The sequence below is a fragment of the Rasamsonia byssochlamydoides genome (assembly GCF_041956645.1).
Source record: "Rasamsonia byssochlamydoides strain NRRL 3658 unplaced genomic scaffold VTN77scaffold_57, whole genome shotgun sequence".
Taxonomy (NCBI): Eukaryota; Fungi; Ascomycota; class Eurotiomycetes; order Eurotiales; family Trichocomaceae; genus Rasamsonia; species Rasamsonia byssochlamydoides.
Window position 1 is genome coordinate 22912 of NW_027192440.1, and position 12510 is coordinate 35421.

Sequence of the window (12510 nt, forward strand, 5' to 3'; positions counted from 1 at the left end):
AATGAAATAAAATGAAATGACATGATTGCAATATCTCAAGAATTGTCTGTCTGTCGGTCGGTCGGTCGGTCAGCCAGTCCTTAGACTCTGACTCAATTTTCAACTCGGAGCCATCGTGCAGTACAATAACCGGAGTCCTATATATATTATATATATCAAGGACGTTAGCCCGAGCTGGTATTTCTTTCCACTTGGGCGGGGAGGAGAGGGCTCTGGTCCTGGTCCTCATATCATATACTACTTCAGCTACGTACGTGGGTTTATGTCGACGGGCGCAGGCATACATATACGTACCTAGGTGAGTCCAAGTCTTCAAGAGATGGAAGTGTAGGTAGATAGATAGATAGGTAAGTACATTCGGTAAATCGTAGTATAGTATCCAATGCTATATGTATATGCATATATGCATCGTAGAGTCATCAGTTAGTTAGTTAGAGAGATTTTACAGGAACAGGAACAGGAACAAGACTTTCTTTCTACAGGTCTAACGCTTCAAGGAAGTATGTATCCAGGAAAACTTAATCTCATCTCATCCCATCCATCCATCCATCCCGCTGACGCTGTCCTTTTCGACTCAACTGGTGACCCAAGACGCGACTCGCTGCGCGCCGAATCGGCTCACGAACTGCAGGCCGGTGCTACCCATGGGGAAGTAGCTGACAAGATACCAGATGAGGGCGGCGAGTTGGAAGACGGAGGAAATCACGGTTAGGAGGGGAGCGCGGAGCTACGAGGATGCGATGTAGATGGTGGTTAGCAGATATTCTCTCAGGGGGGAAAAAAAAATCCTGGCTATCTGCAACTTCAACAAGAGAATGCACTGCAACTCTAGATGTGGGATGAAGACAGGGATAGAATAGCTGCACGCTCTGTGATGTCACTGGGGTAGGAGTCTGCAGGTAGATGGAACTAAGGCCGGGGAAGGCACTAAAGCCGGAGGTGTAGGGTCAGGTGGAAGGCTAAGACAGCTGGAGATGGCGGATCGTGTGCAAAATATGTGCATGGATCCCGGCAACAGCCGGAACAAACGGCGAAAAAGCTAGCAAAACAAGATATTCACACTTACCCCGACGGCAAAGTATAGTGTCAGTGCAATAGACCCGAAATAGGCGGCAGTGAACGGGAGTCGCGTCCCCGATAGTAGGTGTCGAGCGTAGGTGAATGGACCCATGAGAACGGCCCATGATGCCAAAAACAAGATTGAGCCAACTGACCATCTAGATACGTTACAAAAAACCGGTCAGCTCTCAGCTTTGGTAGATGAATACCTGGGCAGGATGATGAGGCTATGTCGAAGGGGCAAGGTGATCATGATTCGAAATGCCGGCACATGGATAATCGAACTGGGTGACTACGGATATGTGTTCCAAGCCACTCAGGTAGGGCGCGTGAAGCATCAACCAGCCATGGTGGCTTCTCATTGCACATGGCAAGAACAAGCCTGGACTGATGACGCAAAAGGCTGCGTATGAACTGAAACAAGAAAATGACTGGCAGGGCAACAAGAGGCATTCAAACAAATTAACGAAGAGCTGAACACTTACAAGATGGCGAATTTTCGAGGCCTCAGCGTCAAGGCTGGGAACAGTATAAAGCATATCAAGAAGCAGACCGCAGCTCCAACGTTACATCCCGCGAAGATAAGCATTCGATCCCATCGGCTCACTGTAGACGCAGAGCACATTAGCAACTGCGCCGATTTCTCCTAGGCAAGCATCTGGCCGCTATCATAAAGCCGGATAATGCTCCCCTAATGCGTGTGAAACCCGGCAAGACGCAGGAACTTGTGGGTTGTCACCCGAGCTGCAGCGGCCAACCCACTTCGTCGATGCGTCTCAACCGACTAGGTCACGAGTCCGGGTGGGGAAAAAACATTGAACTCACAGGCAAAGAAGCTCTCCTCTTCCTCTCGTCTAGTCGCAGCGGGCGAAGGAGCCTCGTGGGTGGGTAGTCGCACATATCCTTCGCCACGGCCAAAAGGGTTCAGAGATTGTAATCTGGAGAGAAATGGGGTTGTCGAATTGGTTCGCACTGGGATATCCGGGTCCCTCCGGGTCCAGCCCAGCGAGTTCATCGATTCGCGAAAAGAGCGGGATGCCATGTTTGTCGGTCGTGGATCGCGTCCTCCCCTTGCTCAATGTTGTCGATATCGAGAAAGAGGGTGCGGCTCGACTCTTCGCCAGACCCCGCCCAAGTCGCGAATGTGAGATGACGCCAAATGAAGAATAAAGCAGAGACCGACGACGGACACAGCGGAAGCCAAGCCTCCTGGGTGCAGATGATCTGCAGTCAACGGTGGGTGGTGTGTACTAGCGGGCAATGATTAAGCCAAGCGGACCAGGTGACAGTCCAAGGCGATTAGCTCCCAGACAACGTTCGGGAGCGGAATGAAGCTTCCCGGTCCAGTGGGAGTGGTATCAGGTTGTGGAAGGGGCCGCCACTGCCGTCTGCCTAGAGCTCTAAATCAAGATATGAGGGGAAGGGGGATTGTACGGTTGGAGCGTGCGGAGAAAGATACGAGGCCTGGCAATGACAGGGGGGTCCGAAGCGCGCAACGCGGGCAGGGAATGGTTGGTCGATGCAGGGAGCTTTGCTGCGATAACTATAGAGCGATATCTGCTGAGACCTTGAGCTGGAAACGTGCGAGGCGGGCCGATCGATACCCGAAGCCGATAGCTGGAATGGAATCTAGAAAGAGGTTGGCAGGTGGTGGGGAAGGATGGCCGCAATGTGGTCACCTCGACGGGTGGTGCAGTATGCGCCGTACCGTCCTAAGACGGGATTTGAGACGATGGTCTTCGGGGCTGCAAATGGCTGTCAGATGACATCTCATGAAGAATCGAGCAAACAGGAGGCGCAAGTGTCTCACGACTAAGCCAGACCGGCCCTGAACACGATCCGATCGAGACGGATGCCGTGTGTTTAGGGCTTCTTGTCGCGAGGAGGAAGACTACCTTAGGTATGTGTGGAGGGGAGGAGATATGGTTGAGGTGGAGCAGTCCCTATCAACAGAAGCTTGGAGAGGTTGGAACTTGAGGGAGCCGTTTGGAGGTTCGGACGGGAGGCAGTGGTCCACCCGATTCGGCTTAGACAGCCTGCGGGGATTACGGCGCTGGTAGGGATGATATCACCTACGGACGGAGTACTCTGTACTGAGTACCTTAGGCATCTAGGTAGGTACTGTACGACTACATGCACAGAGTCCTCATATCTATCTAAGCCACTACGTGACGACTGACGGAAGGATCTCAGGCGAGGCGGCAGGCTCCACTAGACAAGCATCAGCATCGGCATCGCGTCCGTGTGGGCAGTCGATTAATCCGGACCCTTCTTGAGGTTAATGATAACAAGGCATAATAATCAATGGGATGTCAGTGGTCAGTGGTCAGCCTAGCAGGAGCAGGATGGAGTACTCTGTAGGAGTATAGACCGGAGAAAAGGTTTAGTCCTACGGAGTATAGTTACACTAGCGTAGTGAGATTCTCCCGGAACTTTAAGAGGAGCAGCAATCAAGTTCACCACTAAAGCCTCGAATTTAGGACTCAGCATGGCCCACAAGGCACCATGCCATGATGGCGCATTGGCGCTGCTTCTCCACGCTACACCGGTCTGCGCACAGCCGTCTTGACTTTGGCAGAGAGCCCACCTTGATCTGAGGAATCAGAATTTATCAGACTTGCCTAGTCCTACCGTTTCCGCCGCGTATCTCGACGATCCATTTAGTCGAGTCGATCCTCCACTCTGCAGAAGCCTACCTGGACGTCGACTGTCCCGCACCACCACAGGAGACAAGCGCTAAAGAACTAGCCTTAGGATGGGGCGATTATCGGGGAAGCATCGCGATGGCCTTGTTCGTGTTACTGGTCCATATTATTATTATTAGTTGCACTTGGTACTTCGCCAGACAAAGATAACTTACAGCAATGCTTTCAAGCGGGGAGAGCCATTATTGGTCTAAGGAGCTGACCAGCATGCCACCAGGCACCACCAAAAGCATACCGACCTGATACCTGGGTATAATATTATCGAACCCTCATCCATCAAGGATCTCCCGGAGAGAGAAAATAGAGTTCAATCTTGTCGTCGGGGGGGTCATCGATGCCGAAGCAATCACCGCCGTCGTGAGAGAATGCCGAGGGCGCGAAGCACCCATATGTAGTCTCTGGGATTCGCGCGGATTTAGATTCCTCCTCCCCACGGGCGGGGGTTACTCTGGATGTATGACAGGGATTGCAATTATCCTGTTCCCCGTGCAACCCTGGTAGGTGACCAGGACAGTTTTCCCGGCCTCAGTATCACGACAGACGTCATGCTCCCAGCTAGCCTAACCCACCCCTCCCTTAGCGCCTGTTCGGCATTCCATGGCTAGCCGTTGACCATCGCCTCGAAAGCTGGGACAATTAATTGATCACCGGAGGCAGCACTCTGTACAGCGAACTCTGCGAAGGCAGGGCTTGAGGTGGGATTGATCTGAACTCTCTGTGTAAGCCTGATCGGTTTACCTCGTTCGTTCCCCTTGCGTATGGTCCTCAACCTCGTCCTGTTCGACACGATCGAGACCCACAAGCCGCAGACAAGGCCCGATTATCCACTTTGGCTCCTGGCCGAACCTTCGCGGGACGGAAGGCTGCTGGTTTTGGCGTCAACCCAAATCTAACCCTTCTCTTGTGTAGGACCAGTAGAGTATCAGTTGGTTCCTCCAAGCCACATTCCAGTATCGTCGCCAAAGGCTGAATCAGGATGGCGGATCGTGCCGGAAACGAGTACGTTGTTTCGTGCTGCCTGCGCTCGTGGCTGCCACTAATCATTGCACCCATGGATGCTTCGGAAGTGCCTTCTGGGGGTTTTTGTCGAGAGGCAAAATCGTAGGGGTGCCAGTGCCTATCCTTATATGACTCTCTCTTCACTGTAGAAGTCCCAGCAGTGGACCATGACGGACGCAGAAGCTTAGCTGCAGATGTCACAGAGGCCCATGTGTCGCCGTTCCAATCAGCCCAGAAAAGTCTCGCTGCAGTGTCCGGGTGGCTTTGGCCTGCAGCCCAGTCGAGGACCGGGGAGATCTACCTATCTGGCAGCCTGCAGGTTCCCCGACCGACTGGAGGGGGTCAAAGCTCCCTTCGTCTGTCTGCACCAGTCGCAGCAGGCGGCCGAATATGGTGGCCTGCAGGATTACTATTCTTACTATTATGATGTTGTAGTCGTAAACCGACACACACCTACACCTTTTCGGTGTCAGATCCAAGCCCTGTTTCGCAAGGGATTTCCAGCGTCCCCCATAACTGCGCGCGTTTCCTCGTTTTTTCTGAATCAGCCCACCCTCTCTGATCCTTCCCCTCATCCGAATGATTCTCACGCTGCAAGGTCACTCCCAAGTATGTTTCCCATCGCTGGCCGGGCCATCTGATACATTCTACACCGCGTCGAATCCTATTGCGCCTCCGTGTGAGTCATGCAGGATTCTACTGCCTGGTTTGGAATACCGTACATGATCAAGCTGCCTGTTCATGGGATACCGGTAGCATAAGAAATCGATCCGGCTGTACGACCTGCCCACCCTCCCAGAACCCTTTGGGAACAACTCTCGTAGGCTTACTCACCATTCTGAACCCTTCGACCGGCCTCGCCACCCCTCCAAGTGCGCAATAACCAGAAAGAGAGCCGCGACACTCGAGAAACGAGAAGAAACTGGGCATCCACCGCGGACATAATCGGTAGTCAGGACGAAGGCTTGCTAGTGCACGATCGACGCCCTGCATGACCTACCCTGTCATATATCAAATGAGAGCTGCAGGAGAGCGCCGCCGCATCGCATCTTTAAAAAGCGTCGGTTTCCCTCTCGCTGTGACGGACCCTGCAGAAGAGCTTCCCCTAACTACGTGTTCGCTCTGTATTCGCAGTCTCTCCATCTCGTGCTGCCCTTACTCTCGATCGATCGGATCGATCGAGAATTGTTATTCGTGACCGGTAAATCGTCCAGTCTTGAAGAGCGTTTGCGAGCCTCCTTCCGCCGTGCAGATTTCGAAACGAACCTCCCTGTTCGCGCGAACGACTGTACCTTGCGTACGGGTGTGTTTCGGCTGCACCTCCTGCAGCTTCGATCCTTTGTATCGCAGACGCCAGTAGGCTGTTCCATCGCTTCTCTCTTCCTCATTCGAACCTGTCTCTCCATCCCATACGAGCCTCCTGTCTCACCCGCCACGAATTAGCCACGTGTGGTTGGAGATCCCTCCTTACCCCAGAGCCTCCGTGTCTGTCGTCGATCCAGGCCACCGTGCAAGGTACCGCCACAGCAGTACTTTCTCAGGTAGGGATTTACTCCTCAGCTTTCTCTGACTCATCACCCTCATCCATTGAATAGATAATAGTGAACAATCTTCCTGTCCTTGACTTCTCGTGGCTCGCTGTGCTCTCCATCTGACACGTTCCGGTAAGTACGTTGCACATCTGACGTCTTCTTCAATGTGTCTTGTCTTTTCGTCATCAGCATCATTACCATCTTCATCATATCCGCTGTGTGTGGTGCTTGCCCGTGTTATCCGTCCCTTCGTGTTCGGGCAATCTGCTTGGCTGCAAAAAAGGCAAGCACGTTCTGAGCAGCTTCCTCCTTTCTCGTGTTTGTCTTCTTCTGTTCTACATATATATCCTTTCATGTGCCTTGAGAGTTCTACCCCGCCTCAAGCGATGTCCGTGCACTGTACCACAGCTGGGAGCTCTGGAGGGAGCTTGCTACGCAGGTTAGTCTTTTCTGGTTGGCAATCTCGGGATCTCGGGCGCGGTAACCAATGACGGGCTGGTGGCAAGCTCAACCAGCTCTGGTTGTGCTCTGGGACTTGCAGTGGGCGGTGAAGGGGAGCATTGGGTCCTTCGCCCCTGCTTAACGAAGAACCAAGAGTCCGGAGCGTTCTGATTGCCTAAGCTGCCTACGAGCGCCGCCTGTGCTGCCCCAGAGACCCCTAGGCTGGGCTCCAGCTCACCGCCCTCGCTTCCCTTTGGGTCCCTCAAAAGTTGCTCCCCTCCCCTTCCAGTCACTCCGCATGCCCCGTTTCCCCAGAGCCTGGTTTTATTCATGGCCTCAATAATGCCAACCACCGTCTGGAGTTGACTGTTAACACCCTCTTGGCTGTCCCATCTGCCTGCAATCTATCATTATCATCGTCTGGACACCTTGACTCGAGAAGCATTGTCCGATCGTCACCTGAATCTTCAGTCATTGCACATCCTCATTTCTGCCAGCCCGTCCTCTTTTCCCGTGCATCCCGCCTTTTCTCCCCCTTGTGTTCCCCCGCCGTCTGCCTCATCTCTGGTCTACGTTTCTCACAAGCCACACATTGGATCTAATCCCCTTTTTTAATTCTGCAGCTGCGACATCTTGTACTTCACTTTTTTTTCGTTCTTTTTTTTTCCCAGCCAATTGTGACGGATCCCGTTGGCGCACGTAAGCCTGCCGGGCGGCAAACACCATCACCGCCTCCATCTCGCGACCTCGGCGTTTCTCATCACCCGGCAACGTTGACTCTTCATCTGCGACCTTCCGCAATCCCAAGTTTTCAATCCAGCAGATAATACACCCTTGCCTGGTCTGTGCATGCGCTTGATTCCTGACTAAGGTACGTGATGTCTGCGCATGCCAAAGCGTCCGAACAGTGCCCCTCCTTGTCTTTGGCTATCTCTCCCTCCGACCTCATCGCAAATTATATCCATCTCACCTCCACCTTCTTGAAACCCTCGTGGAGAAAGAGACTCTCATGGCTTTACCAACAACAACCGTTGGTGCTACTGGCGCATGAACAGTTCTGGTTTTCCTCGACTGGGGCCTTTTTTCTGATCACTATCCTCGGACGTTGGGCTGTTTGGCCCACACACGTCTGCCAATTGAGACTGACTCTCACCCCCTATCTAGGAGGTCCTCAACAACTACTTGATCAGATTTACTCCCGACCCCACTTTCCGTGACCGCCATCCGTCCAGCACTCTTGTGCGACCAGATCAGAGCATTCCAGACCTCGCCTCACCCGTACCGACTGTATTATCAACAAATCTAAGTGTCGACTCATCTGGTCTGAATGATTTTCGGCTTAGCCATATATGACCAGTCCATCCACCAGTATTTTTTCGAAACTTAAATCGCTTGCTCTATGCTGCCTTCTCAAGAGAGATTCTCCTGACTCCCATTGACCACTGATCCATCTGAGGGTATATTCTGGATAGGAGATTTTCCTTAGTCGCCCCGCAGAGAGTCGGCATTCTAAGTCTGGATATGGCGGAGGCCAGTTTTGTGAAGAGTGAACCACAAGACCAGAACGGAAATTCAAGCCATTTCATGATGTCCCAATCAGGGTACGGAATGGCGGACCAACAGTTTGACAACCACTTTGGAAACTCAAATGGGAATGAGGGCGTGGATCCCTCCGAGCTGAGCATGCACAATAGCATGTTCATGCCCTACCCGTCCTTTGGCTCGCAGCAAAATCTGTCTGCGAGCTTCAACCTGGGAAATTCGGGAATCGGTACAGATGAGCTGCTCGACCTCGACCTCAACGGCCAGAATGGGATGCAGCGTTCCGATGGGATGGGCTTCCTCCAGGACCAGCGTCAGAACACGGTCTTATCGATGAGCCATCAGAGTCAGATGACGCAAATGTATTCCCACACTCCCGATGGCGCTCCCATTCAGAGTCCCTTCCTTAACGGTAGCTTCAATTACGATCAGTTCCAACCCATGAATCCGCAGTCGCAAAGCGTGCCATCGCACCTGCAGAATAGCCACTTTGACCAGAGTTTCCTAAACGCCAAAGCACGGCCGAGTCTGCAAGCTCTCGATCGTTCGTCTTCTGATATCCGGACCCCGATGACTCCTAAGACGCCTGCCCTTGGTGGTCTGACCCTGGGCACTCCGGAATCGGGGAGCTTTCCTTCGCAACCGATCCGCGCGGCCAATCTGCAGCATCGTCATCAGAAGACCCTATCCAACCAATGGGATGGAACTCCAGGAAGCGCGCACTCGTTTGTCGAGTCACCAATCTCATCGCCAGGCCATCACTCCCACCACGCGGGCATCTCCGAGATCCTGAAGTCCGGCAAGCATGCTTCGCTGCCCACCAAGGTGGATGCCCAGACTGCCCAGGCTCTTGAATCTCAGGAAGCCAAGCGGCGGCGGCGGCGGGCCTCCCACAACATGGTGGAGCGCCGACGGCGCGACAACATTAACGAAAGGATCCAGGATCTGTCGCATCTCGTGCCGCAGCATCGGTTGGAAGATGACAAGGTGCGGAAACAGCTCCTGAACAACTCGAGTCTGGCGTCGGCCGGTGCTACCAGCATGAGCCCACCGAACGCTACCTCTCTCCTTGCCGGCGGCAGCGGTCGTCGCGCCACGGCTGGCAACATCACAATGGGTCTCCCCATCGAAGAGAAGGAGAAAGGACCCAACAAGGGCGATATCTTGAATGGCGCAGTCGGCTGGATGAGGGACCTCATGTGGGCGCTCCACGTGAAGATTCAGCAGGAATCCGAATTGGCCGAGCTGATCACGAGCCTGGGTGGGACCTGGCCTTTTGAACAGACGGAAGAAGAGAAGAGAATGCGCACGGAGCTGCTCGATGCGATGGAGAAGAACGACCCGAGTACCTTCCAGTACAGCCGGGGTCCAGGCAGTGGGCTCCGGGTCCCAAAACACACCAACCTGGCGGGCGAACCCCTCCAGAATAATAATAATAATACTGGAACCATGAGTTCGCAAAGCCTGAGTCCGGGATTCAACAGTGGCGGAAGCGGTACCAACAGTGGCGGAGCGGGTCAGCCTCAGTTCTGGAACAGCTCCGGTCACGCTGGCATGAGCTTCAAGGAGGAGGATGAATACTCGATGGAGATGAATTAGACGAGTCGTCCCAGACGATCTCGTTTCGGCTCCCAATCCATGTCATGAAGAGGTTGCATAAATGGCGTCAAGTGGAGGGAAGGATCACTGGCGTAGACGGGATTTCTTTTGTTGTTTCCATGCCTGATCTTTGCAATTACGTTTCTTCTTCTATTCTTCTATCGATATGAGATCCGTCTTTTGCCAGTTTGTGCTCCTGGTCATTGTTGTCATTTTCATGTCCCATCTCTTTGTCAGTTTGGTCATGTCATGGGTTGTGTCTCGTTGAGTCTATCTTGTCTCTGGAGTTCATGTGGGTGTAATATCTGGGGTGATTGGAAGGGTCATGATCTGTTGCCGACTGCTTTTTATCTCATGGGATATTTCATTGGCTCTGATTTTTTTTTCTTGCATCTTGAAGAGCATCCGCTCTCCCTTTATATGACAGTCCGCTGTGATGGATGTGGGCACTGTTGGAAGTGTTCGTGTGTGGCGATATGTCGGCGGACTGCCTTCCCTGTTGCTTTACATATCTACGCATTATTATCGATACCCCCGATTTCCTTTTCCTTCTCCTTTTCCCCTCTTATTTCCTATTTCTTTTTAATATTTGATCATTTCTGCGAGTTGACAGCATTTCCAGTCAGTTTGTGGTTTTTGGTTTAGTTTTTCCTGTCAATACATGCTTGTCATGTTATCTTATCCAGTTGGTAGTTTACTGTGTTTCTTATTCACATGTGGCCTGGGTATGGTATGTTTTATTCAACCGGTCTGATCACTACCAAGCTCCTACCTACAAATGCAAGTTTACATACATATCATCATCACTATGAATCATAAACTGGTATATGAAAATCAACGTATAGCCTATAGGCAGTCCGGACCGAGAAGTCTGATCTGATCTGACCTGATTTTATCTGATCTATGATGTTATCTATCTATCAAGTCAAAGTCGACAAGAGACCAAAACAAACGTACTTATAGTTGACAGACAGGGCGATTTCTCAAGCTGAGAAAAAGAAAACATGAAAAACGAAAAATGTACATTCATTCCATCACTACCTGACCCTATGACCGCCAATCGTGTGTCGATCCCTGTTGCTTCTTCCAAGAAGAGAGGAAAATTTTTTTTCTTCAGGTTTCCCGGTTCAATAATTCGCGGGTATCGATCGTCGTCGTGTCATGTCCATCACTCAGCATCACTCATTGAGGGAGAGGAGAGTGGACTCGTCTCCCCTTCCTTCCTTCTCGTACCTTCTCGTGACAGCTTTCTCTTTCACTGGATCATAAAAAAAAATCTCCCCTTTTTCTTGAAAAGTCATTTATTTTTGGTTTTTGTGTTTTAGTTTAGTTTACTCCCCCCGCATCTTCCGGAAAAAGTCCATCACACCCGTAAACACGACCAGAAGGATACCGCCTCCGGGACCCAGTCGTAGCACCTTTGGGATAAACCCCTTGTACAGCGCGCCGAAGCCTTCCTCCCGGAACACCGTCGCGACGGCGGGCCACGCCCAGTTGTACTTCGGCACCTGGCCAGGGATCTTAGGGCTGTTTTGGATGCGCGACTTGACGACGTCCATGGGCGTGTTGAGGATCGTGCCCGCCGTGCCGCCGATTGTGCCGGCGATCAGGTCGTTGCGGATCTGTTGCGAGCGGTTCCCGGCCTCCGCTTTGGGTAGCAGCGCGCGCACCTGGAAAATGCAGCCGAAGTAGCCGCCGTTCCAGAGGATGTGGCGCCACAAGGTGGACTCGAGGCCGTTGTACAGCGCCAGGGGACCTTCTTCCCGGACGATCTTAGTCACGACATCCAGCATGCCTTTGTACTTGCCTGCCGAGGCACGGTCCTGCAGACGGATCTTGACCAGTTCGAAGGGGACGACGACGAACGCTTCAGTCGCACCGGCGGTGGCACCTGTCAGGACGGCCAGGGACTGAGTCTGCTTCTGCGCGCCGAAAAGCTGACGGTAGAACGCGCCCCAGCTGTCGTTGGCGGCGAACTTGGTGGCACGCTTGGGAGCCTCCATCAGGATAGGGGCGGTAATACCACGGTAGAGACGAGAGAAACTAGATACGTCCGTCATGAGCATAATACCCAACCTGACGGGAGAATTGGCCGCGAAAAACTTACCCTTCATTCCGGACGATCTTGCTGAAGCAGTCAAACATGCCCTTGTACGCCTCCTCGCCGGTTCCAGCACCCTTTTGCAGCTGACTGTCGCACCAGCCGTGTTAGCGAAAGAACCTTCCCTCGTGGAAATAGATAGACGGAATAGCCTTCTGAAAATTCAAAAGCAAGAGGGACAACGGGACAACATACACTCGTGTCTTGACGACGTCCAATGGGTACCTAATCATGAAGTTATATTAATTAACTGGACAATCGGCAAGGAAGAATGTCCCCACGCATGGCGAGAGGAGGAAACAAGGGAGTTAGAGAGAGAGAAGTACATCACAAGGATCTAGCAAAGACAGTTAGCAAACGGTATACCCACCAAAAAACCAAACAAAAAAAAAGGATATGAAAATGAATTGGAACTTACTTCAGACACACCAGCCACCGCACCGGCGGCGAATTGGTAAATGAAGGGCAGAGGCTTCGTTTCCTTCTTGGACGACGACATGGTGGGTGGTGCACACCGTGCGGAGAGTTACGG

General features: G+C 52.4%; 4 protein-coding genes across 4 annotated transcripts; 1 reads left to right on the forward strand and 3 right to left on the reverse strand.

The window, feature by feature from the left end:
- Positions 1-574: 574 nt before the first annotated feature.
- Positions 575-2101, reverse strand: VTN77DRAFT_7082 (uncharacterized protein; the record flags this gene model as incomplete). Its single annotated transcript, XM_069423432.1, has 4 exons — positions 575-727; positions 1067-1217; positions 1545-1665; positions 1885-2101. The coding sequence occupies 4 exons, from the start codon at positions 2099-2101 to the stop codon at positions 575-577; spliced, it is 642 nt and encodes a 213-aa protein (XP_069275577.1).
- A 1122-nt stretch (positions 2102-3223) lies between these two features.
- VTN77DRAFT_7083 (uncharacterized protein) lies at positions 3224-3719 on the reverse strand (the record flags this gene model as incomplete). Its single annotated transcript, XM_069423433.1, has 3 exons — positions 3224-3270; positions 3453-3646; positions 3691-3719. 3 exons carry the CDS (start codon positions 3717-3719, stop codon positions 3224-3226), a joined length of 270 nt encoding a protein of 89 aa, XP_069275578.1.
- A 4538-nt stretch (positions 3720-8257) lies between these two features.
- Positions 8258-9877, forward strand: VTN77DRAFT_7084 (uncharacterized protein; the record flags this gene model as incomplete). The annotated part of the gene is made up of 1 exon (XM_069423434.1): positions 8258-9877. One exon carries the CDS (start codon positions 8258-8260, stop codon positions 9875-9877), a length of 1620 nt encoding a protein of 539 aa, XP_069275579.1.
- A 1331-nt stretch (positions 9878-11208) lies between these two features.
- Positions 11209-12477, reverse strand: VTN77DRAFT_7085 (uncharacterized protein; the record flags this gene model as incomplete). Its single annotated transcript, XM_069423435.1, has 5 exons — positions 11209-11920; positions 11985-12068; positions 12174-12203; positions 12305-12315; positions 12397-12477. The coding sequence occupies 5 exons, from the start codon at positions 12475-12477 to the stop codon at positions 11209-11211; spliced, it is 918 nt and encodes a 305-aa protein (XP_069275580.1).
- Between the last annotated feature and the right edge of the window lie 33 nt (positions 12478-12510).